The 26,528-nt window shown below is 39.1% G+C and overlaps 2 protein-coding genes across 2 annotated transcripts in view; both read right to left on the bottom strand.

The window, feature by feature from the left end:
* Window positions 1-26,528, bottom strand: part of LOC101480347 (protocadherin-15) — a 214,916-nt gene that overhangs the window by 18,813 nt on the left and 169,575 nt on the right. The window contains exons 30-35 of the mRNA XM_076887498.1: window positions 26,357-26,484; window positions 23,185-23,415; window positions 22,119-22,207; window positions 18,359-18,535; window positions 15,486-15,704; window positions 11,212-11,322 (exon numbers count right to left, since the gene is read on the bottom strand). Coding sequence (XP_076743613.1) covers window positions 11,212-11,322; window positions 15,486-15,704; window positions 18,359-18,535; window positions 22,119-22,207; window positions 23,185-23,415; window positions 26,357-26,484 — 955 coding nt within the window. The remainder of the gene's footprint in view (window positions 1-11,211; window positions 11,323-15,485; window positions 15,705-18,358; window positions 18,536-22,118; window positions 22,208-23,184; window positions 23,416-26,356; window positions 26,485-26,528) is intronic.
* Window positions 1,424-9,781, bottom strand: LOC143419986 (protocadherin-15-like). The gene is made up of 2 exons (XM_076887848.1): window positions 9,742-9,781; window positions 1,424-6,162 (listed from the first exon to the last, which is right to left on the bottom strand). Exons 1-2 carry the CDS (start codon window positions 9,779-9,781, stop codon window positions 4,442-4,444), a joined length of 1,761 nt encoding a protein of 586 aa, XP_076743963.1. The 3' UTR covers window positions 1,424-4,441.

Here is a 26,528-nt window from a genome sequence, read left to right as displayed (position 1 = left end):
TGAGCTGAAGCCATATCTTTGAGTTAGGAGAACACAAACTTGAACTGAAAATGGCTTTTTTTTTTTCTCCGCATGGTGAAATGGTAGATGTGCAAGTGTCAAAGTCAAAGTGAGATTTGTAAGAGCTGTACTGGAAACAGTCAGGAGGTGCACAGGGATGCACATTTGTACAGCTTTATGATTACACCTCATCAGAATAAAAGAAAGTTGTACCCACTGAACTGGAGAATGAATACGATGACACATTGTGACACGTGCTATATGCTACTATGGTGATGTCGCTGGCTCTACCTGCTCCTTCCTTTCTTTCAGGCATAATTTTAACCTCAATTTTATTTGGGACTTTTGGCTGCTCACTTATTTCCCAGAGGATCATCACAGTGGATGGGTTCACACGTTTGATTTGGCACAGATTTTGTGCTGGGTGCTCTCCCTGACCCATTTATACAGCGCCAATTCACAACAACAATCACCTCAAGACGCTTCATACTGCTATATAAAGACTCTACAATATTCAAGCCGATGGATCCCAGGATGCAACGCACCTGGTAGCACTTTGATCATTGTTGTTCAAAAAGACTTGGAGCTAAACTCCTCTTGCTTGTCTTCCTAGGAAGCAGTTTTTTCTTTTTTACCTACCTCCACCACCTCCATTTCTTTTTTCTAAGTTTAATCTTATTCAATTTGTTTTTTGCTTTTTAACCCCACCATTACGTGTATGTTTCCTTTAATTTTTCAGCTGTGGAGTAAATTACAGGCCAATAAATGCCAGTATGCAAGCTTCTTAAAGCACAGCATTCCTCATATAAAGCAAGTGAATTATTGTGGTTTCTTTTTAATATGCTTCAAGACTTCAAGCACATGTGAATACTTCGACATAGTTTTCTGGCACATTTCCACCAAGACGAAGACAACTTGCAACTATGCTTTCATTGTTAGTCAGTATATATTCCATTTTGCACATGCCCATGGCACTTCTCGCTCCTCCCAGAGGCATTTTTTAAGGGAAATCATGCAGGAAACACATACACATGTGGGGTTTCTAACTTTGTTTCTGTTCCAGTTAAACTAATGTAAAGCAGTAGAGTGAAAACTATCTAGAACAAGTTCATCTGAGGACAGTTTTTAAGAGATTGCTGTTCAAGTATTAATGCGCTGAATAGCTTTATTTATGCCTGCCATTGAATATATCCTGTGTTCTCAAGTCAGGTAAAAGTAATTTCAGATTTTCATAAAACAAAAATGTCTTGGAGCCTTTGGTAGCACCACATATTTTATTGAAAAAAAGAAATCTAATTTTTTCGGCCTTTTTTGTATTTTTCAATTTATTCACACATTAAGTACCCAGAGAAATCCGCCCTCGAGAAACCCTCTAGAAAATCTTTGTGAAAAATGTAGCAGATATTGTTAACAAAAACATCAAACCGCATGAATGTTTTAGATTTATTTTTTAGTTTGGCTGTTCACCCATCTGCATAAATCACAACTGTGTCCTTGAAAAAGAAAACAAGGCTCATGACCTTATAGGACATTAAAAGAGGCTGGGGCCACTATGGATGAGCAGACAACATGGGTCCAGAGGTAACAGAAAAGACGCAATTACCTAATGACATGAATCGACTTAAGGAATTAACGAGAGATGTGGAATGACAAAGAAAGCTGGGAATCAACCTGAGGAACTGAAGACAAATGAGTGTTTTTTTCCCGTTTAAACACAAACTATCAGCTAAATGAGAAAAACACACAAAAGAGATAAGAATGTGGCCACGATTTGAATTCCTTAAGTTGAAACAGTGTAAAAAGACCAACCCTGTCTCCTAAAAACCACGATCAAGAACAGGTAATTTGCAACAGCAAGTATAATAGTATTTTTAGGAACTTACTATTGCCATTGAGGTTTTTTAACAGCTGTTTTGGCTCTGGCAGTAATTTGTTAGGTTAGGGAACGTCTGACACAAGGGTTACCACAGCAGGCAGCTCCACATGTCTGATTTGGCAGATTTCTGTAACACCAGATGCCCTACCTGATCAACCAGGGATTTTTGCAAAAACCACTACACCAGTGGGGTCAAAATCATTTCAGATCATGGACCACATAACGCCTACTTTACCACACCAGAAACCTGCCCTTCTGTCTGTTTTAATGTAAGAAAAATATGTATCATGTCAACAGTAAATCTCAATTTTTGGAGAAATATTGCAGTAGTAAAAATGAAAAAAATCTGTCAGCAGACTAATCAGGTTGAAGTTGTAGGAAAATGTGTAAAATCACAGAAAAAGTTCTTTTAGATCACTGACTGGCCTGTAATTATAAAACAGACATTTTTTATTATTTTTTGTCAAAATCTCCTATTTTATTTTACTTTATTTACTGTGAAAATTTCTTCATAGTACATAACTGTATTTTAATTGTTTAGCGATTAGTTGATTACTTTGGTGTTGCATGAATGACCATTATCGTTAGAAAAAGTTGTAAAACATATGAAAATCCTATTTAAAATCCAAAATGTGGGCCCTCAGTCACATCTTCTAAAGCTGTCCAGTTGGCTGGATTAGAGTCTTTGCCGGGCCAATTCTGGCCCCCTGGGCTTAATGTTTGACACCCCTGCACTACACTGTGGAGCCAACTTGACACACAACATGACAATACAGACAGTCTCCTTACATTATAGGAGCAGATGATACAGGAAGTTTATTCACAGAATTACCAGAGTCGACATCGCTGTCAATTTACTTGAAGCAAACAAGATAATTGCAAACACAGTCCAAACCCTCGAAACCACTGCCCCTTAGCAAGCCGGCAGCCTATTTTACATCCCGTCCTGTTTTGCAAGAACAGTTTGAATTTACATCGCCTTACCATCAAAAACAGACCCATTAGGCCGCCTACGTTAAAACCATGAACAGGTAAAATATAAAGTATACAGTCTCATTATAATAAAACGTCCGTCAGTGAAACTTTGGGTCGTGGCACAGATGCTACTTTGACACATACCACCCAGGTAAACATTGTTAGAGACAAACAGCATCTCCCCACCCCCATGCACCCTGATGGTAGCAGCCTCTCTCAGCAGGAGAATGAGCTCTCCTGCACTGAAAAAAATGCTCGGGGACAGTCTGAGGAAACAAGAGATAGATCTGGGTATTTATTTTAGTCTAACAATACCTCTGTAGCTACCTATGGGGCGGCAGATCATTAGAGGTTAGTGAAGCTAACTTCACTCATCCCCCAAAACCTTTCGTTTTTTCAGCTTTTTTTTTTTTTTACTTTTTGTGAAAAGTTATAGTAGTGTTTTTTTTATTTATTTGCACTTTTTTCTTTTTGAAACATTTCTCTCCTGACATGGTGTCTCTTCTTTATATGTCATATTAGTAGCTTCTGTAATATCATCTTCTAATCCTGCTGTAAATCCTCTTTTTAATGGATGGCTGGACGCTACACTTCATTAAGGACATTTTTCTGATCACCTTATTAGAGCTGGAAGACTTTGGACTATTTTAAATTCTAAATAGTCCCTGTTTGTTTGCTTTAGGGATTTTCTTTTGATGGAGCCTAGAACTGGGAAGGTACTTCAGACTTAACAAGGAGACAGGAAGATGGTTTTAATATTGTGGCTGGGCTGTGCATATGAAACAACATTTTTAGGAGACTTGACAGAAAAGGATAAACAGTGCACCGCTCAAATTAATAGAAAAGATGGAAATATGGTTGCAGACAGCAGCCTACTGATAGGGCAAGACAGAAAATGTAATTGTACAGGGGAACAAAAAATGTCACAGTAAAGATGACAGCACTTTGTAACTGTGTAACAAAGAATAAATCAAATGGAAAAACTCAATGTGGCAGTAATTGCATCAATCAATAAGCATCACTGCTTGTTGCTCTGTAAGAGCATAAATACTGCAACAAAATTACCCATTTGAAGACAAAGAATCCCCGTCCGGCAAATATCAATCAAGGTTGTCGGAGTTAACAATGTTCTTCCTTGTCTGATTTTCTTTTTCACATCTGATACTTCTGTAATCAACTTGTTTCAAAGTTCAGAGGGAGCGTTGAAGCCGAGTCCAGCTTGTAATCAGTTTCTCATTACAGCAAGTGTCTGTCAACAACTATGTATCTCGTTAAATATCAGTGTGTGAAAAACACAGACTCCTGCTGACCGAGCATAACTTTTGTTGACATTTATGTAATTGGCTTTACCTGAAAAATATACTTCACAAGTTTTGTTTCAATAACGCCCATCAGCGAGAATTTTAACCTTCTTTTTTGTTCATAGCAAGAACTTTCAGCTGAGAGAAAAATGATTTTTCTTTTGCCCGTAGAGTTTACAGTATATGCGGCAAAGTTCTTTTTCTGATGGTGTTGAAGTTGAACATCCGTTCCCTGACAGCTTTATGGTCGACTCTGCAGCAGTGTGAAGAAATTCCAGAAAAGGAAAGGCTAGAGCATTGTTGACTGAGAGGGGAATCGCTTCTCAAGCTCTTCAACGATGGAGTTCATGTTAGGGTTGGGCTGAATCTGTGGAGGTGGAGGATCTTCTCCTCCTCCTCCTTCTTTACCACTGTCTCCCCCTTCTCCCCCTCCAGCTGGTAGCACATCCAAGGAATCGAGAGAATCCAGGGAATCCATGGAGGCCCGGCTCTTCCTTACCTTTTTTAGCGGAATCTGCTTCTGATCTATCTGGCTAAACATGTTGGCCACAGACTTCTCAATATCTGCTATGTTTTGGATGTTCTTTAAGATTCCCTTCAGCTCTTTTCGGGGAGGTTCGGGTTCCACCGGTAGGGGCGGCGGTGGTGGTCGGAGGGACACAGGCCGCAGAGCAGGCACCTCTGAGAGTGACGGGAGGACAAACATGGATGGATGGTGGACTGAGGGTGACACTGGGGGAGGGAGAGGCGGAGGCGGTGGCGGTGTAGGGGGTGGAGGAGCCTGTTTTTCTATATGGTTACACTTTATGGATGAAGCTGGAGAGCCAGGAGGTTGGGAAGGAGGATGACATGGAGGAGGAGATGAGGGGGGAGGAGGAGGTGGAGGAGGAGGAGCAGAGGTTTGAGGGTGCGGTGGTGGCGGTGGAGGTGTTGAAGGAGGATCGGGAATAAACTCTAAGTGGACCTGAAGTCTGTCTTCTGAACCCTGATTTCCTGTTAAATTTGCCCCAAAGCGCCGCAGCACTGGAGGAGTTGGCTTATGACTTGGCGGAGGGGTCCCTCCGTCACTCTGAGTGACGATGATACTTGGGGGTCCCTCTGTATTCTGAGGATTCTGGACACTCTGGGTGGGGGCATGCTTGTAATGCTGAGGAGTTTCTGGCAAAACAGAAAGTAAAATATCAGGTGACAGAGATCCTCGGGAGTCTCTGTTTTGCCTTTGTCTCATTTCCTGAAGTGCCTGTTGCTCAAACTGTCTGGCTTGTTCTTTCACTGTCAGTTTGGGTTCCAGACTTGGACTTCCCATTACGTCTGAATCCAGCCCACGATCAAAGCCTGAATCCAGGCCAGCATCTTTACTTTCTTTGAATTTGGCCTTTAGGAGCTCTAGCTCCCATTGAACGGGATCCATAACTACTTGGCGCCTCAAAGCGTCATACATCTCTCTTCGATGCAGTCTTGATGGGAGGGTCCAGCTGTGTCCACCACCTGATCCCCATCCACTGTCACTGCCGCTGTAACCACCAAACCCCACATCACACACGGGAGAGCTGAGCCTCAGCCAGGCCTCTCGAAGGCCTTTCCTGGAAGGGGAGAAATTCCCAAGAAGATCCTTTCTTCTTTGGCTTCTTCCAAGAGTCTCTGGACTACTCAAAGTCCCATCCTCATGGTAGATGGGATTTTTAATAGTCAGGGGGTTTTCATCAGAAAGAAAGGTGATGTTGGATTCAGATTTGGGGAAATTGTGGAGCACTCCTCCATTAGCAACGCACTGGCGATGGACCGCAATCGCTCTAGTGGCAAAGTCTGAGATCAGACGTTGGCGGTCACTTTCATCCAAACTGCCACCACTCCCGCCAGCACCACTGTGGTTTGAACGGCTGGTACATGGATAGAGGGGGAAAAAATGAGACAGAAAATGGAATGAAAGAAGAAATAAAAGAATTACAGATAAAATATGAGGGACAAGGGTAATAATGAATAGGAAAAATGTAGCTATATAAATCAAAGCTAAATGAAATGGAAGAAGGATTGTAGCTGAATGAAATTTAAATGAAAGCACCAATAAAACAATTACACTGATAAAAATAAAATGAAATGTTTTGCAATGAGAAGAGACAACAACAGAATCAAGAGGAAGGGTAGAAAGGCAGATAAAAGAGGACGGTCTGCTAGACCTGAGGTTGGACACGTGTAATGACAACACACCTCACAATAACAGATAAATGTAGAAAAGATCGGGAAGCAAAGGCGGAGGGATCTTAAGAGGTAAGATGTTTTTATTTCGGTGCTGTTTTTTTTTTTTACCAGGGGGCCAAAAGATGGAGCACAAAAAATAGATTTGAATAACAAAGGAAACTAGATTTTAAGCACACCACAAAGACGTTTCTGCAGCACTGCTATGAACGATGCCACATCTGACGGGGGGATAGATTACTGTGTCATGAGGCGTTGAGAGTATGCAGATTTTCTTACAGCAAAGGACTGGTTACGTTCTCTTCTCTCTAACAAAAGTATGTTAATCAGTGAATTCAGTAGTGTTAGTTTGTGACAGCGACGAAACTCTGCAGACTCTTGGTGTCCCATAACCATACAGCTTTAAAAGAAAATCTAACGGTTAACGCATTTGCTGTGAGATCTACCAACCTACCATGAATATAAAAAAAAGAATAACTACTTACTATCCAGGACAAAATTAGAACAAAAATGTCACACATTCACAGAGTTACACTCCTCGTTACAGACACAGCTTTCAACATCCTACTCACTTTTGTCTGTCAGCGGTGGATGAGGTTGGGTGGAAGAGAGTAAATGAAGAAGATGATAAGATGTGAAGAAGATTAGATAATTAGATAAAATTAATAAAAAAAAAAACATAAAATGGTCAGAGTTGTGAAAGATAAGAGCTCCAGGCAGTTTTAGAGAAACTTCATTTAGAATAATCTACAACAGAACTAAAAGACTGGATTATTACCCCCCCACCTTTTTTTAAATAAATGAGACCAAGATCAAGATAAGAGATCTTCAGAACTTAATACATCATTGTTAATCAATCTTTGCCTAATTAATACCATTCTAAGTGCCAAAAAGAAAGCCTAACCATCCAATCTATCTAATGCTCACTGGCTACTGACTTGAGATTGACAAGGCAGCAGCCAATGATCATGCAGTGATGTCATTGTAGCATAGTCTATCTTCTATACTTCCTATGGCTGGAACCAGCACGCTTTAAAAGGCGGAACATTTTCTTGGAAGGCTTGTTAGTTTCAGCAAACAGCGTGGCGTGCAACCACTCAGCTACTGGACAGGGAATACACTTTTTCCCCCGGTGCCTGGAGGTTTCCAGGTGGTCACTGGTTTATAGGCCTGTGTGACAGAGGCTTTATGAAGGAATAATTTGGTCAGTGTCTATAAAACATGGTAGCAGATCAGAGACAAGTAGGGGAACACTGGGATGCTGTTTTTTCTTTTTGTTTTTTTAATATATCCATTTATTATATAACTTTTCTGCCCTGGTTGTGCTGCTGTTGAGTGTTAATGCAGTCTTCCTTGTTTTTATGGCATTCATTTACCTTTAATAAATACTTTACTATTATACATTAAGGTATTTACTATATACTAAGATTTGACAGCTGCTTCAGGAATGGGGGCTGCAAAAAAACACCTTAAACACATTTTAGTGCTCGTCTAAGATGTACTGAAGCATTTCATTAAAAACTTTTATTTTGATGTTTTGATTAAAAAAATGTAAATAATTTACTGCTAATTTCTTTAGTTATTGCTATGTACATAAAATCATAGGGTATTATTCTGTAATTTAATTTCTTGGCTGAAATTAAGCTCTTCTCTGCTACCTAATGGCCAAGCACCATTAAAGAAAAGAAAAAAAAAAGTCCTGTATCGCCATGGATACAAGGGGACATTATGCAAATATACATATTTGAACAAATCTGGACTTATTCTACAGATCTGGTTATGTAGCCAGCCCAAGAGATGAAATATGCTGTATCACTTAATAATGTGACTATTAATTTAACATTTAAAAAACATGCTTCATTTAATGTGCTGCTAATAATAAGTTAAGAACACCTAATTTTTCACAGGTAATTGAAAACAGACATTAAAAACTAAGTCTGTCAAGAGAACAGCCAAAGATAATTACATTTAAAAAAGCCTTGAAAATCAGTCTACTGAGCAGTTTGATAATGGGCTTTAATTATAAATGTGCAAACTTTTGCACTTTGCCGGGTTTTATGGTTTTTAGAGATTCAGTGCCTGCAAGAAGGCAGAGATGCAGATACAGTAGTATAGATGTGGAAGTATTAGGGAAGAAATCCTAGTAAACACACATACACGCACAAATACAGGAAGATCCCACTTGAGTTAAACACGAGCTGCAGTTTATCAATAGAAATAATTATCGCCCGGGGCAGTCTTTATAAATTAAGGGACGCATTTATTTCAATTATCTCATATCCAAGTTCATTTCAGCACACGTTTTTCAGGGAATCGCTTGGGCTTTAATCATCTCACATCCACACACACACGCACACAATGACAAACACACATACAGTTGGAAATCCCTTGTTGTCATTAGCAGATAGTTTCTGCTATCTTGCATATGAATTGCTCTCATGTTAATGGGAGTGGGGAGGCATATCAAGGACAGGCAGGAAACCAGTGATGCATGTAATGCTGATAAGAATTCCTCTCAACTTCTCCTTAACGCTCCAGTAAGGAATTGTAAATGAACTATCTGTGTGCCTTCAGTGTATGTGTGCATGAGCAAGTCAGAAAACTTTTAGATAAAAGTTAATATGGTGTCTGTACGTACAGCTCTTATTAGAAACTTGTTTAACCAAGTCAAATGTATCAAACTAGTAACAACTGGGAATAAATTAAGCACAGTCTGGTATAAAACCGACAGAAATAAGGGACCTTTTAAGGCCACACGGAGTAAATGAGCAATAAAACCTTTTAGTTTTATTGCCCATCTAGTGAGTCGAGATAGAGGACAAAATTAATAAAAAGTTAAAGTAATTTCACAATAATTACCTAAAAGCCTATTTGTATTGCTTCAGTTTACTGTCAACGGTCCATGACCACATGATTAAACAAATAAATTGGTTGCAAAGCAAATGCAATCAAAAACAATCCGGCATGAAGGCGAGTGAGGAAAACGATTGTTTTTAAATTTGACTGACCTAATATACACTACTTGCATTTAGCACTTTAGACTGCAAGACACATTTTTAATCAAACATTCACAAGGTGCTTTATCCCATATATTTAAAAAAAATCAACTTCGCATTCATTAGCCATTTTGCTGCACCAGTTAACCTAAAAATGCATGTCTTTGGACTGTGGGTGGAAAAGAGCACCCAGTGGAAGCCCACGCAGGCACAGGGACCATCAAAACTCCAAACACAAAGCCCCAGATGGAGTTTCAACCAGCAAAATTCTTGCTGTGAGGTGACGGTGTTACCAAATGGACCATCCAAAAAGTGTGGTTTGACATTTCTAAAAATGTGTCATTAACCGCTTCCCTCCTGTTCTGGGTCCGGAGTGGTGCCATTTTTCAAAGGTTACCCATCATGGGACATTCAGTGAGAAGGCCGCCTACGACCATCATGACTAAAACAGGTGCGGGATCTGTTGGGCGTTATTTGTGTTGCATTAGATTTTAGAACAGGTTCAGTGTCACTGACTCATTATCTTATTTTTTTTTTAATGCTGATAATTTTGTGTTATGTGACAGTAAAGTTGTCAACATCTGATGGAAGCACAAGGACACCTCAGCTTATTTCTTTAACATTTTTTACTTTGACCTTAATGTTTTGCAGTTGTTACTAAACCGAATTTGAAGTTTTAGGTTTGTATAGTTTTTCATGTGAATAGAATCAGTTGCCCCTGAAGTGACTGCTGCTGTAAGGCCAGATTGGCTGACATTCAGTTTTTTTTTAAAGAGAGGACATTAGTATGCATTACAATATGTAAGAAAGAGCACATAGTGATTTTCAGAGTTTATCTCTGACTGTTAACACATTCAAAACTCAGACCTTTGTTTGGTGTTAGTTTGATGCGGGGTTGCAAGGTCTGCTTGATTAATCTAAGACTGTGTTATCTGCTTGGGTCAGTTTCTCTGGCCAGTGGAAAATGTGAAATAAAGCAAAGGCCATGTCCCCTGCCTCCCCACCGATTAAAAAAAAGACTACTTTCACAAAAGCCCAAAGATATTTTAACTCGGCATATAAATCCTTGAAAAGTCTCTCGGCTTAGGAGTGATTTGGGAAAGTTCAACAAAGCAACTCAAGTGTGATGATAAATCAGTGAGTTCTATTCCAGTGAAAATGCTAAAAGAAATCTCACCATGCTTTATTCAAACTACAACATTTACTACATTTTTGTATGTTTTGCTTAGTACTAAAAAACACCCAGTAACCAGACTTGTAGTTAGAGCAGCAAGCTTCCCAACAATCTGATGCAGACTGCTTTTTGTGTCAGTACAGCCTTCTTAGCATTTATTAGCTGGACATAAGACTGGCTCAAGGCTTTCTCCAATTAGTCTGATTGCAAATCTTTGCTGCCAAGTTTTTAAATATGGTTGTTCAACAAGTCTGTCAGTCATGATGATATGTGCTGATTAAGGATCAAGAACCAACACAGTCAACTTTCCCAATAATGGGTGCAAGGTTCACTGCATTTTGATTTGTTATACAAGCATGTCCAGGTGGCGATCGCTTTCCTGTCAACACTGTTTGATATGTGGTATATTTATACAGAATGTGCAAGGTTTTGTGTATACTCTCCCACCATGAAGCCTTAGTAGTTTAACAGAACCAAACTGGGATAATATTTAAATTGCAACTTTTATTCTTTTGGGAATCAAGAGTGCATGTTGAACTGCAGGAGCATGGTTCACAGCAATATTGAAAATGTGTTAAAATGGTCCCAAAGCGCCCACACTGCCAAAGTCTGAAGTTTAACAGCCGTCAAAATGTGAGCTAACGACTGTGCTTTGGCTCATCGGTTTAAATGCCACTTTCACACATCACTTACATGGCGTTGTCACCCAGCTCTTCATACAGGTTGTTGGCAGTGCCTCCCCCAGGTTTGCCTGTTGGCAGTGCCATCTGGATGCGGGCTGTTTTGGCACACTCTGCTTGACGCCTGGACAGAGCAGAGAGGAAATGCAGAGTTAGTTATCTAAAGTCAGAGCAAAGCCATTTGAACCAACCTTTGAAAACAGTGATGTAGGCATAATCAAGCACGAAGGCTCTAACTTTCTACTTTCTCTAAAATGTCTCCTCTGTGTTCTATCAACACCTTGTTATTAACAAAAAAATAATTTCACTATCCAGTGTCCGCTGTAGAGGAAACATCAGTCTGTTCTGCACTTTAGTTCTGACTAAACAATCCCAACTGAGGAAATGATTTCTGTCACATTTTCCACAGAGATTCTTTAGTCCATGGGGATTAAGATGTCTGAATGTGGTAACCTATGACCTTTTCATTACTACCACAGTGAGGCTGACATTTCTGGCCTCATATTTACATTTTCCATGAGGATGCACTGTCATGACACTGGTGATCCCTTAAGATTTCCCTGCAGCGATCTGTCTAAGAATATATAAGCCTTGGCTGCAATTAGGAAATATCAGCATAACAAAATGCTAAAAAAAACCCCACAAATGCAAAAGACAGTTGTGTAACACTGTATCGGAGCATGCTGCTATTGTAGTATTTTCAGATTCAGTCTTGCAGATACTGTAGCACTCTTATAATGCACTGCCAGGCTAAAAAACAATAAAAAATCACCACCTGGATAAATAAGCAAATAGGTAAGAGCCTTCTGTTGGATAATTACCACAGTGATTAATAAGTGTTGGCTTGCAATATAATATTTAATCCTAATTAATGCAGTAAATAGCTTCTTATTGCAAACTCTGGATGGAAATAAGGTTACTGCAACAATGCCACAGTGAAAATGTCTGCAAGTGCTTTTTGTGGCAGGGTAGTTTTGTTTCTCCACCCAGTAACGACAAACCTCTATTTCTTGTTGAGGTGCAGCATGTTAAAGTCCCAAACTACTCAAGTTTTAATGCATGGCATCATAAAACACGGGGGAATGCAGACGCGAGTAGTGAGAACTCAAAGTAAGTACACTGACTGAGTAATACGAATCACACAGCATAATGCAGTAAATGTTTGCTAACATCAGACGCTGCAACAATAAATTGAAATGACTGTTTAAAGTTTTATATCCTCACTTCAAATAAAAACGTAGGAGTGCTACTGTTATCCACTCTACATAATCCTGATATGCACTACTACTTGACGCACAAATGAAAACACACACACTCTAATAAAAGCATCTGCTCTGGACATTTATGCTCCATGTTCTTCAGGATTCATTTGTTTGATAGTCTGCTGTCCTCTCCGTTTCATAGCTCTTTCTGATCTCATCCATCTTATTGTACAATGAAAGTCAACAGATTAATCAAAGTGAAAGGTGTTTAAGACAGCCATGACATTAATATTTTATCTTGGGAAAATAAAAGCGGTACTCACTCTTTGAATCTGGTGGCGACAGATGCGGCAGATGAGAGAGAGAAAGATTAGTTATTATTTGAGCCATTAATCACAGTTCTTCTTGTTAGCCAAGTTTACTTACTGCAATTTACAAGCGAAGTTGGACAATTGGTCTTCATTAAAGTAATTTAGCAAAAGATACTAGTGATTATCATGCTGATGATTGCTTTTATGTTTTTTCTGTCTTCATATTCCCTCTTGTTGTCTGTTATTTGTCTCTGTTTCTCAGCAGGATAAAAGGCTCTTTCCAAAATGCACTGATTTAATTCAGATGTGTGTGTATGTGTGAAATGGTTCACGCGTGTTTGGGAGATGGATAAAATTAATAGCCTTTCACTGTGGTTAGCTAAACAAACTATTAGAATTGGCACTCTGGGGGCAGTCTGCCATGCTGAATAGTCTGGGGAACTGACTGGCCCAGGTGATGATAAACAGTGGAAAAAGAGCGACTGTCAGTTCTGTTTGACTGCCTACATGCTCTTGAAAGAAATTGATAAGTCTTCTATATGGCTTGTTATCTTTGCCACACTAGAAGTCAAATCCTCCGTTCATACTGATTAGTTTTGAGCACCTAAATGCATGCATTATAAATCTGTTGAGCCAAATTTATGCTGATGATTTAACTTCATGCACACGTTTTCCAGCCACTGACATAATTGTGCTTGAAGTGAAAATGTCAGCATCAGACATGCATTACAAAGAGCTTCAAAAGACTTTGAACCACTCCTCATTTGTTGATATTTTGCTAAAAAAAAAAAGGGAAATCGATGCAGTAATTTATGTATTTTAACATGTGCCTATATATGAATATCTATATATACAGTATATAAGACAAAGGCAGGGTTTGTACAACTCTAACAAGCTTAAAAATCAATATCTGGTATTCTTCAACGCAGCTTGAATTCTCTTAAGTGTTTTTAATTGAGCCATTAGTTTAAATAGAGTTACCTCTCATTTCTTTACAATTCTAATAAGCTTGTTAGTGACTATTGGATAAGACCACTTTTATTCTTCAGCACAGTCTGAACTCTCTCATCCAGCTTTCTTGTCATTTCTTTAAGTAGTCTTCAGGAATATTTCTCCAGGCTTCTTGAAGCTGTTCTGTCAAGATGACCCCACACTGCTTCAGTAATGTTGAGATCTGGGCTCTGGTATGGTATCTGGTATGCTTTTACTGCACTAATAGTGGTTTTGAGATCATGGTCATCCAAAATACAGCTCATGCCAATCAGTTTTGACAAGCTCTTCAATACCACTGTGGCGTGGGTGTGGTTTCTGGCCGGCTGCAGCAGAGGGGTGATGCAGTGAGCTCCCGGGGCGGCGCAGGGGCGAGGTGAACAGGTGTGCTGGGATGTGAACGTGATTGTGACTCTTTATATGTTCACAGTGACAGTTGGAGAGAGAGGAGAGCGGACGTGACAGCGGAGCGGGAGTGTCTGTGTCCCAGTAAACAAAATCACAGTAAAACCAAACGAGTAAATAAAGAAGTGCTGTCATCACGTCCGTGTTCTGTACATGTGTAACGGGTCCAACGTCACAACCACTTACTGAAATACAGACCATGATAGAGCCTCAGCTGTGTTTTACAGTCCCTCTTTAGACTGTAGACACTGGTAACAAAAGAAAAACTTCAAATTTGGATTTATCCCTCTATAAGACCTGTTAATATTGAGTTTCAGTCCAGTTCTTATGGATTTTTTCTCACTGTTTCCCTTCCGTGAGATAATTTCTGATGGATTTCGGGTGATGATGGACCAACTGATCTATCAGGTCCTGTGTCTGGACTTTTGGGGATTTTTATATTTCACAAAGACTTGGCTTTTTAGATATTGTTAATCTTCTTTAGGTCTTCTTTGTTCTATAATTAATTTTCTAAAAATGTACAGAAACTGAACTGCAAATGAGTTAAAAAGCCAAGGAAAAACTTCAGAAAGCCAAGAGAACTATTTCCCAAGACCACTTTAACAATAACTAGAAAGTCTGGCTGCTTGGAAGCAAAAAGTAAAGAAATGAGGGGTGGTTCAAGACAACACTCACAACACTCTACAGCTGACTTAACAGATTCCTATTGTGTAAACATTTTAATCAAATGATTCAAACTTGACTAATACACATTTTCACCAAGGAACTAAAACTGAATCCCAATCAAGTGAACCCCCCCCCCCCCCCCCAAAAAAACCCAAAAAACCAAAACTAACAATAAAAACATGGATAAGGTGGTTCTTCATACGACCTTCCTGCCCAAACATCTTTTTTAGCTGTAAAACAGTTTGTTCCTAATAAATAAAAAAAATACTCTGAATGTATTTAAAAAAAAACCACTCAGTTATTTTTTAAAGTGGACGGATGTTTTTGTTTATATCAAATGTTATTCAAGCATTAAATTAATGATGCATCTGGTTTGGAGCACTTTTAGCTGTGGCTCAATATGCCAGGGGCACATTGACTCAAAATGAACAACAGTGCTCAGGTTGATTATAATGAAGGAACACGGTCACTTAGTGCAGCATGCCCATATTACAGATTTTCAATGTTTTTTGAGCCACAAAGGGAAGTAATGAGCTCTATTTTAATAGCTTTGGCTACTTATTTAACTATTTGCGGGACTAGTTTGCTTTTGGTAAATTTTGGTCTGTCATTCATTTGTTGACAATAGGAAATATGCAGAGTATTATCAGCCTTATTCTTTAAACACAATCTCATCACATAAAGCATCTGTAGAATATATAAATCGTACTTACTGTTTGTAGGTGATTATGACAATCAGTATGGCGGGTACACAACAGATAATGATAATGACAGCCAGAGCCAACAGCGCCCCCTCTGTGTAGCCTACAGTCTGCACAGCTTTCTTTACACTGGTAACCACTTCAGGAGTTCGGATTTCCAAAATCCGGCCACCAGGAGGGAGAAAGGGCTGAAACTCTTTATTGATGTCCAAAAGTTTACCATCAAGAAACCTTGGATAAAAGACAAACAGTGTAACTGAGAACACGCAGATCTTTTGCATATCTCAAAGTACGCAAAACAGAAATAGCATAAAAACAAGCAATTCAAGGTTAACAGTCTTTCTCTTGTTTTCACTTCTCTGTTCTCTGCAACTCCCATCACACACATATAACCTGAAGCAAAACCCTTCCACACCTTTATATAAAAGACAGTTGTAGCCAATGGGACATCATCCACTGGTTTGTGAAACCTCTAGCTGAGCAATTTGGCCTTCCCAGTTATTTGAAACTACACATCATCTTTTTGATGCAGTCTACAGATTCAGACCTGGCACTCCTGGGTAAAAGGCCCTCTTCTCAACCCAAAAGGCCACTGAGACCACTCTTACTTGCCCTTTAAGCTACTCACCTGATCCTGTCTAAAAAGGCTTAAGACCCATGTCATGGGCTAGATTATCTGAAGCCTAAAATAGAGCCAAGAAAAGGTGACAGACCTGAGTTCCCCCTCAGACTTGAATTACCATCAACTAAATGATCAGTATATATTCTTTAAACATACAGTCACATAAAAGGAAACAATACCCTTTAAAACTCAAATATTTTATGAATTAGAATATAATAGAAATGTTTGGGTCCTTAACAGGTCTTAAAATCTGGTAAATAAAAACCCAGGAGAACAACAACACATGAAATATTACACAAATTCATTATTTATTTAACAAATACTAGGCCAAAACACACCCTTACTGCTTCCACAGGAATTGAAGGGCAGCAGCCAGCTGGTGTTAATAAAATGCAACTTGATTAACAGATCATCAGCCAGTGTGAGCACCTCTATAAAAGGAGAGGTTTTGGCAGTTTGCTGCTCTGAAGCATTCAGCTGAGTGTTACTGACATCAAAAAAGCAATTGTTGTTGCCCATCAATCTGAAAAAGGGTTATAAAGTGATTTCAAAACAATTTGAATGCCCATCAAATTGTCCATCATTCTACAGTAAGAAATGTTATTTATAAGTGAAAAACATTCAAGGCAGTTGCCAATCTTACCTGCAAATTCAACCCAAGGTCAGAAATTTTGAAAAACCCAAGAGCTACATCTCAGACTTTACAAGCCTCAGTTAGCAAGTTAAATGTTAAAATACAAGACAGTGCAATTAGAAAAAGACTAAAGGGATATGGCCTGTTTGTAAGGATTGTCAAAGAAAGCATCTTCTCTCTAAAACGGGATATAGTTGAACAGTTTAGGTTGAATCTGAGGAAACCACAAGACATCTGGAGGAATGGCCTTTGGACAAACAAGATCATAGTGCAGATATCTGGTCAAAATGCAGGGCGTCATATTGGGTAGAAACTGAAGCACATGCTGACTGTCAAGCACAGTGATGCAGGTATGATGATGTGGGCTTCTTTTTCAGCCACAGGATTTGGGCCTCTTGTAGTCACTGAGTCGACCATGAACTGCTCTGTATACTGTACATGCTTTTATAAGTATTCTACAGTCAAAAGTGAGGCCATCACTCTGACAGTTGAATCCCAAAAAGCTGATTCTGTTCATCTGGATGTAGCATTTTCAGTGGGAGAAATGTTTCATCATTCATCCAAGTGACAACTGCTGCCTAAGAAAAGACCCTTAGTGGTCCCAAATGTGTCAGGAGTATCAGAACCATTTAGATGTATTTTCTCTCAACACTGCGTCTCTGTGGCTTTCAAACCCCAAATTAGGGGGGTTTAGCGCCTAATTCATCTGTCACCATCTTACAATGCTGTGATTGCAGACATTCCCCAGCTCTCTGTGAATGGTACTCATGGCCATTGATAGATGGTCTTCGACCAGTGGTTGCTGATCAATGGTCATGACAATTAGCATATCAAGGAACTGACCTTGTTCATCAGTTGTGCTAGGTTCAGTCATTGTGCAAATGTACTGCTTATAAGGTTGGTAAACCTGCAGTCAGCTGAGACTGAAGAAGTCACTTGGATGAGTGCTGAAACATTTCTCCCGCTGAAAACGCTACGTCCAGATGAACAGAATCAACTTTTTGGCGTTTAATTACCTGGATGATTGAGCATGCATCAAAACTGACAGCTAAAGTGGGTAAAGCAGACCAATGATCCCAAACACAGCAGCAAGTCTGCAACAAAGGGTTGCAATAGCCTAGTCAAGGTCGAGACCTCAGCACAACTGAAATGTAGGAGGATAAACGACTGCCTGCAAAATCTCAATGAACTGAAGCATTTCTATAAAGAAAAACCCCCTGCAACAATGTGAGAGACGGAGAAAAATCACACAGAAAACAATTACTTCAAGTTATTGCTGTTAAAGATGGTTCTAGCTACTCAACCATTGGGTTGTTCTTAGTTTTTCACACACTGTCTCTGGATGTTGGCTCAGTTTTTGTTCAATAAATGATAGCATGGTGTAATATGTCATGTGTTGTGGTTCACCTGTGAATTTTAAGAGCTGCTAAGGACAAAAAATAAATTATTATGTCCTGATATGTATAAACTTACTTTTTACCATGACTGCATAGAATAGCCCTTTATTGTTATTGTACATGTACAACACAACTATAGGATGTAGCCTAACCCAGTTTTAATTGCAAAGCCACGTAGATTAGTTTCTGTTCTTTTCTACATATAAAGCTAGCTTGTTGGTAAAGTTCTTACTTGTAGAGCTCCTGCCTTGATACAGCTCTATTCGTCAGTGGGTCGATGGCATAAATCATAAGGTCTGACTTGGTGTAGTCTTCCTGCTCCATCCCATCCCCATGGCGGTGAGGCCCGATGGTTTCCACGACAACCTTTGCTCCTGGTATCTGTTCCTGGACATAGCGTTCCAAAATGCTGAGGATTGAAAAGATTGGATTTTGATATACAGCATCAAAGCATTATAACCCCTTCAGTATTCCCAGCATGACATCCACATACACACATTAATGTAGAGAAAAATACTGTTTCTTAGATCCAAACAAGTTCTCATATATATGGACAGACAAAGCCGTCAGACTCCAAACACACCACATCACACATACATACACACACACCACCACATGCACATTTTAAAAAAATCCTGTCAGCCAGGCAGACTCCTGCTGAGCAGTATTGATTTCTGTCCCCCCAGAAACACCTGCTCACAGCAGGAACTCTAACTCATGTGTGTCTGCATGTGCATGTGCATGTGAATCAGACAGAAAAGATGACAAGTGCTTTAAAACATCATTAACAAATTATACTGTATTTGCGAGGCAAAACAAAGCATCAGTCCAGCACCAGCTGTGCAGAGTACTTGCTACGTGTCACAGAAAGGCCCACTGTTGACTGTGTATATAAAATATCATATCATGCAGTGATTTACGCATTTTGTGTTTTGCTTGACTGTCGTCACACAAAAGAAAATGCATTTAGTGTTTTACTTTCCAGCTGCCACTGATGTGGGGATAAGGTCAGGTACTTTGAATATAGCAAGTGATATTTTACAGAATGTAGAGAGAGTAGGAGGCAGAAAAAGGGGATGACGGATAGCATAGGTAACAAAATAGCTAATGTTTGCTGTTAGAGGCTTTCAAATACCCTTTAAAATTGCTCTCAACAAAAGAGAAAACAATACAAAAGCTGTTCAGTACTGTGAAAAAGTTTTTAGTTACCGCTCATTTCTTTCTATTTTGCTTCCAAGTAACCAGATTTTCTTTCAATTTTTAAAGTGGTCTTGAGCAATAGTTCTCCAGGCTTTCAGAGTTTTTCTTTGGATACTGGCTGTTGTTTTCATCCCACTTCTTCTGGCTTACCACTTACAGAGAAATTGTTCTTTTACGTTTGTTTGTTTGTTTGTTTGTTTGTTTGTTTGTTTGTTTGTTAGGCAATAACTGACCTATGAATCATTCAAGGACAGAAAAAAAGGAAAGAAACCTGGACAAGTGGATGACAAAAGAAAAACTGGCATGCCTAAAAAATTATCTACAGCAGGTGAACTGTATGTGGCAGTCAATAAAACAGGAAAGACTCAGCAAACATGACACAGGACAGGTGTGCTGTCCTGTGTCAGCCTCATCAGAAATGGTTTCAGTGGAGAAATTACACAAATTACAAAAGAAGTGGAGTCAAAAGCAGTGGACACAGGTCTGATGAACTTTTAACTGAAATTGCAATCAGTATTTATGGAGGTCAGGAGAGAGGTGAGTGTCTCAATGTATCTACAATGTGGTAGAACTGATGAGATTATGAATGTAGAAATGTACTGGGGATTATGATCCACCATGCAGTGCTATCTGAAAAGTATCTGAGTGGGATTGGTTTTGTTTTTCAGCATGCCACTGATGCCAAGCAGACTGCCGGTGTAGCAAAAGCATACCTGGATAGAAAAACACACAGTGGAACATTATCAGTCATGGATTGGCCTCCCATGAGCCTGAACCTCATGCAGTGTAGGATCATCTTGGCAGAGAACACAACAAAAACCAGCCAACATCCAAAGAAGAGCTCTGAATGTTGTTCAAGAAGCCTGGAGAACTATTCCTGAAGACTATGCAAAGATTTTACAAAAACTAAAAAAAAATTCAGAGAGAGTTGAGGCTGTTTTGAAGAATAAAAGTGGTAATATTCACTTTCGAGCTTGTTAGTATTGCAAAGAAATGAAAGGGAGCTCAAGACTTTTGCACAGCACTGTATTAAAACTAGTAGCTCTTAACGTCAATTAAAAACGAACAATTGCCATTGTGCACTCTGTAACTGTGGTGGTTTGCATGTGACTGTTATAGAGATTGTGTTCTAAATTAATGAAACACTTGAGATCTTATTCTTACAAGGACATTTTCGGAAATCATTATAAGAGCACATCTAAAATTTAAAGACAAGAGTGTTTTTGCTCTTTAACTACTGCTGTTGAAAACCCCATGCGACAATTAGAGTTTAAGTCCCTCCTGTGGGGAGACACCATCGCTAAATCAATACAAGGACTTCAAACTGTGCAAACTCGAAATAAATCAATTTGTGACTAAAACTTAATTTCAATGCTGAAAAGTACACTTAGTCTGAAAACTTTTACAAGAGTTCTCTTCTTGTTGCTTGCACAGAGCTTGATTTGTCTTTCACTTTTGTTACCTTGCTACTTGATGACACTGCAGGTAAGTATTTTAAGGTAACCAGCAGTCTAGTTTTGATCTGTCTTATCAAATCTAGTAAAACACATTATCCAAGCACCAAGTGAAAAAGGTGTCAAAAAGTATATCCCTTTTCTTTCCAAGCTCCTTTATTGTCTAAGGAGCTTGGAAAGAAAAGCATCTGGACTTCAGTTTCCTTGAAGACGCTTCACCTCTCATCCGAGACGCTTCTTCAGTTCTACGAGCAACTGGTGGAGAGTCCCAGGTTGTAAGCCCTTTGGGAGTGTCCCCAAGAGAGTCATGGAAGCCCTATTGATCCTCTACCTAATTGCACGAGCCCAGATGCTTTCTCTTAGAACTGAAGAAGCTTCTCGATGAGAGGTGAAGAGTCTTCAAGGAAAGTCCAGATGCTTTTCTTTCCCAGGTCCTTAGACTACGATGACCTGGATGACCGAGAACCTTCAGAGAACTATTAGCCCTTACTGTTTTGACGCTCAAGATACCATTACCAAGCTATATTGCTAAAGGGCTAAAGGTATGTTAACATACCAAGCTAGTATTTCTCTCTTTAGCAAATAAAAAACAACCTTTTGCACACTTGATGTTCCTGTATATACTGCCTGTCTGAAGTCCATTCCCATCCCTCTCAATCCCTCTGGGATTCATACGTAGACTTTGACGAAGCCATCCCATTATTATACTTGGACACAAGCTATAAGGCTTCCACCACTACTATACTTTACATATGAAGTTCCTTTTGTAAAAAGCTTTCTTTGGTATGTGCTAGAACAATTTACTGCTTCTTTGGCCAAACACTGCTATGTTTAATGTTTTTTTCGTCCAGAGAAGATTCTTCTAAAGGACTAAAAGTTCTTTGCAAAACTGTACTTTTGCTTTAATAAGGTTTTTGGACAGCAAAGACTTTTTCTGGCACACCTGACACACAGGTCAAATTGATCTCTTTCTGGTGTGCAGCCATGCCCTTTGACAGCTGGAATAGTTACCAGGAGGCTCCTGCTGGCAGTCGGTTAAAATAAGGGATGATTTCTCTTAGAGTGAAATTATTTATTTCAAATAGAGCTCTTTCAATCTTGGTGTGTTGATGCCACACATTTCAGCAGGAAAGAAAACACCTGACCTTCATATATTTAAGTGCAGGACCGTTTATTAAAATCCACTGCTTCAGAGAGGATTAGAAGTTTGCCTCTGCAAACACCAAAACTCTTCCTACAGATTTTTTTCTTTCTTAGATAAACTACATTCATCAAGTTGGATGTACAAATGGTTAAACCCAAGCTTTTTGCTCTATTGTCAAAAGCATCAAACATTACCTCAGAAGCTTCTCTTTGTTTTTCTCCACGTACGTAGGAGGGACATTTGATACAACGACCTGCATGTCCAGCTGGTTCACGACTGACACCTACACAACAGGAGAGGAAAACTGAGATAAAAACCTGCTGAAGCACTTAAAATAAACCAAAAATAACATCCTGTGCTCTGATTTCGGTGCATCTTAACAGACAGAACTTCCACATGTTTGTAAATGCAGTCAAATGAATAACATTTCCCTTCTACAGCACACAAAATGTGCTTCAGGTTTGCCACAAATTGAATTTGTTTTTACACTTACCTGCTAAAGGATGTATGTGGCAGTGTAAGGGAGCAGTGGAGCACATGTAATTTAGCAGTTTGATTACATATTTTTTTATAGCTTGTTGGTGGTTGGACTACGTTCATATTCGCATAGTGTACTTTGCCATTATTTTGTCTAGGGTACTACAGAACCTGCAAGCAATTAACTTGACTATATTGGATGTAAATTAGTCACATGTATTAATTATTCACAAATCAAGCCTTCTTTAGAAGTGACGTGGTTAACTGAGCAACCTTAGACTATAATTTTTTAGGTTAAAGGCAGGTGTCAGACTAGTAGACACAAGATGCAGAGATTAAAGTGGGATGTGTTATTTTTTTTGCCTTATGTGGGACCTTTGTGCGAACAAGTAGGAACTCAGATGAGCAACATTTTTTTACTAATATGTGATGTTTTTGTACTACATTTCATAAGGGTTTCTTATGAAATGGGCACTCTCACTCTTGTCATATTTTTTAGAAAAATGAGTTCAAACTACTCTCTCATTAGCTTTAGTTAACCAAAGACGATTTCTCCCTGCAGGCATCGTTTTGCTGTGTTTACTTGTTCCAGTAAGAAGTCATTAGCAGCTTGGAAAACTATCCTTTCAGTGCAGCTTCCTTCACACTATCCTATGAGCAATAAAAATCTCATTGCACTAATCATGTCACCCAGTTCATTTTAGGTTGGACGCCTTAAAAAAAGTAATCGTAAACCTGCCATTAAAATGTAATCATTGTGAAAAAAACATAAATTATACATACCACTATGTCTGCTTTGCTGCTGTGTCCTTGACCATAGTTGTCTGTAGCAACCACCTCAAACTTAAAATACGACCTCCTCATATTGCGGTACATGATAGCAGTCTTCACAACGCCGCTGTACGGTTCAATGATAAAGCCATCTTTGGTGTCTTTAGTGTCTTTACTAGCTGGAGGGGGGACGATCAGACGGTATATTATAGAACTGTAGTTACCAGTGTCTTTGTCCAGGGCCTGGAAAATAAGAAAAATAAGGACCATTAGATGGTATTACTGTGATCATAATTACACCGCCAAGCATTACCATAATCACTGTCATTATGAAATGTCATCATCATCATGCACACAAACACTATGATCAAGCCACTGTTGTCTTTTTGGGGTTTTTTGTAAAACAAATTCCATACGCTGTAATTATTATAATGCTGTTGGTCTGCTCTTTGCCTCCTTACCATCATCATTTCAGTCCAGGAGTTTGACACTATACAAGACACTGTCATGTACACTGAGTAGCGCAGGACTGATAGTGTGTCTCAGCTTTTACTCATCATGAGGTCACATTTTATTTTTGCTTTTCTGGATTTTAAAACCTGTTCAAAGGCTTTCAGTTCTTTCATTTTTTTTAATGTGATATAATTCTGAATCAGAGGAAGGGTAAAAAGAATCCTTTGAAATCTGAGCAGATCATTTAATCTATGATTCTGGCTAACTATCATGTCTCTCCCTTGTTCAATATACATGCAAATCTCACATTAAAATCCAGACACACTCTCAGACAGACATTGATTTTATGCAGGGTTATTATAGAAATGTAGATATAGACACCCGCCACATCAAAGGTAAGATATGGTAGATAAAAACAAAGTAAAATGTTTTTTTTCATAGCTAGGGAATAAAGAAGCAACAAAAAAGAAACAAAGGTAATAAGGAGAAAGATGAGATCGGGAAGGGGGGCGTACTGAAGGAAGAACAAATGTATACATCTTTTTCATTTTCTGGGTTCTTCCTTGCAGAGATGAGGGTAACTTTTCAGCAATACATTAAAATGTGCACTAGTGAGAAGAGCTGCTTTAAACTGTACAGGGTGCAGGTCTCTCTGCTGCACCTATGAAGAGATATGTCCAAATCCAAGCAGGTCTGTGTCGTTCTAAAGTCGCAGTTTATTTGCCTTTGCACCTGTACACTTACCCAACTTCCTGTAAACATGAAATATGTGGGCACAAATGAATAATTGAGCAATAGCTGCAAACATTTTAATATACTCATGCCCTGCACACCTAAGAATTATTCAGAAGCATTTTGCACAGATGACGCCAGCACTTGGTGAGCAAGGTAGTACTCAACCCAGAAGCAACGATGCATCATCTAGCGATGCATCCTGATCAAACAGATGCTGTTCCCATTAAAAAAAAAAAAAGAAAAAAAAAAAGATTGGATTGTAGCTCTGCTGTTTACCTTGTAATTGCCTTGATGGAGGAAAAAAAAAGTCCCAGCACTGGAAACTCTGATGGATTATTAAAGCTGGACTTTCTGTCTAGTATATTTTCATTTTATCAGTACCCATAACAACACAACCTCACCAAGCAGGGCTTTGCTTTAAGGCAATTTCTGGTCAACACACTAGTTAAAAGAGAGAAAGAAGCTTAAATGTCAAAGATTTACACAGCTGGAAAAGTAGAAATAGCTACATTCAGCTGGGTTTACCACATCACATAGTTCTGCATGTATGATTTAGCAGTTTTACACAACCCCAAAGGGGATTTATGTCTCCAGCTGGAAGTGAACCAGTGATTTTATTTTGCCAAGCAAATATGTAAACCACCACACTACGGAGGCAGAAGTGCATCTGGACAAACATTTTTAACGGGCAAAAAGTGAAATTAATGAATTTAGAAAAAAATAATGGAGATGACTGAGCTTGATTTCTGATGTAGTCTAATCAATATTTGAATTATGGCATCCTCTGAGGGACAAAATAACACATCAACTCCTCCATGTGCAAATTGTAAACCCTAAAGGCAGAAACGTCCTGCATGTAGCAACACACAGACAAAAAAACCCATTTTGTCTGAAGAAGACGATTTGCATGCTTCAGACAGATGAGATAGGATTATTCATAATTAAGATTGGAAAAGCACATTTCTCAAAGTTACTCTGAAGCTTTTGTCTCACTCCCTTTTTCATTTTGATGCTACCATGTGTACAGCTAGCATCCCTGTCCATCTTTCTAGTCACTCCCTGCTGTTATCTATTCATCCATCATAGATCATGTATGTCTTCCCTGCTTTTTTTCAGTCCAGTCAGTTTGTCTCTCAGCAGGGTGTCAGCTCTTCTTATCTAACCATCAATCCTTTCTCCTCCTTTAACCTTTAGATATATTGCCTCACTCTGTGGCAATTGAGCCTGCAACCAGTTTTTCTCTCTCAGTTTATTTAAATTGTTTAAAAAGCTGGTTCCTGTAATCCAGCTTCAACCAAACATAGTTCTAACCCATACAAAACCCATATGTAAGCCCCAAACCTCAGGTGTTTGAAGCAGAGGAATAGCAAATTGAGACACTCGGTTCATGAGTGAGAAAAGCACATCGTCTGAACTTGTGAAACATGCTCTCCTGATGCTCTCATCGTTCCTGTCACTCTCGCTGGAATGATCAAATGAAGGAGGAATATCTAAGAATGATCTTAAAAACAGTAATGAAATATTAAAGCGCATACTTTTCTGCCAGGGACCCTGACTGGGTCTCTTGTGGCATCCAGGCTCATTAAAACATATTGCAATTTCTAAGATAGAGGCTGAAAGAGATAGGCTCCGTGACCCATTTAGGGTCCTGAAAGGCATTTTAATAATACGCTCAAGTTGTTTACAGTTACATGAATCTTTGTAGCAGTCAGGTATACCAAAGGGAAACAGAGAGATTTCTCAATCAACAGAGAAAGAAAAAACATACCTATCAATCATGATTTTTGTAATACTTGAATAATTTTAAAACAAGAAAAAAAATCTATTTCCAAACAAGCACTGTGTAAGCAGTACCTTACAATATAGTAAAATCCATACTACAAGCCTACAAAGTACATAAATCGGGGTCTTGTTTTAAGCCTCTACTGTAATTAGCAATTTGAACTGTGTGTTTTATGCTATTTGTGTTAATAGGCATATCTTTGTGTAGTTGTACCTGTACTTGCAAGACTGAGGTGAAGGTTTTGGAGTCTTCTGCAACTCCTCCAATGTAGAGAGGTCTAGTGAATTCTGGCGCATGGTCATTTTCATCCTGGACATCAATCACCACTTTAGCTGTGTTAGCTAGAAAACAGAAACACAAAATACACATTGTGATACACTTTTCC

The sequence above is a fragment of the Maylandia zebra genome, linkage group LG8 (assembly GCF_041146795.1).
Source record: "Maylandia zebra isolate NMK-2024a linkage group LG8, Mzebra_GT3a, whole genome shotgun sequence".
NCBI lineage: Eukaryota > Metazoa > Chordata > Actinopteri > Cichliformes > Cichlidae > Maylandia > Maylandia zebra.
Note: the sequence above shows the minus strand (reverse complement) of the source record. Positions and strands in the feature narration are given on the sequence as shown.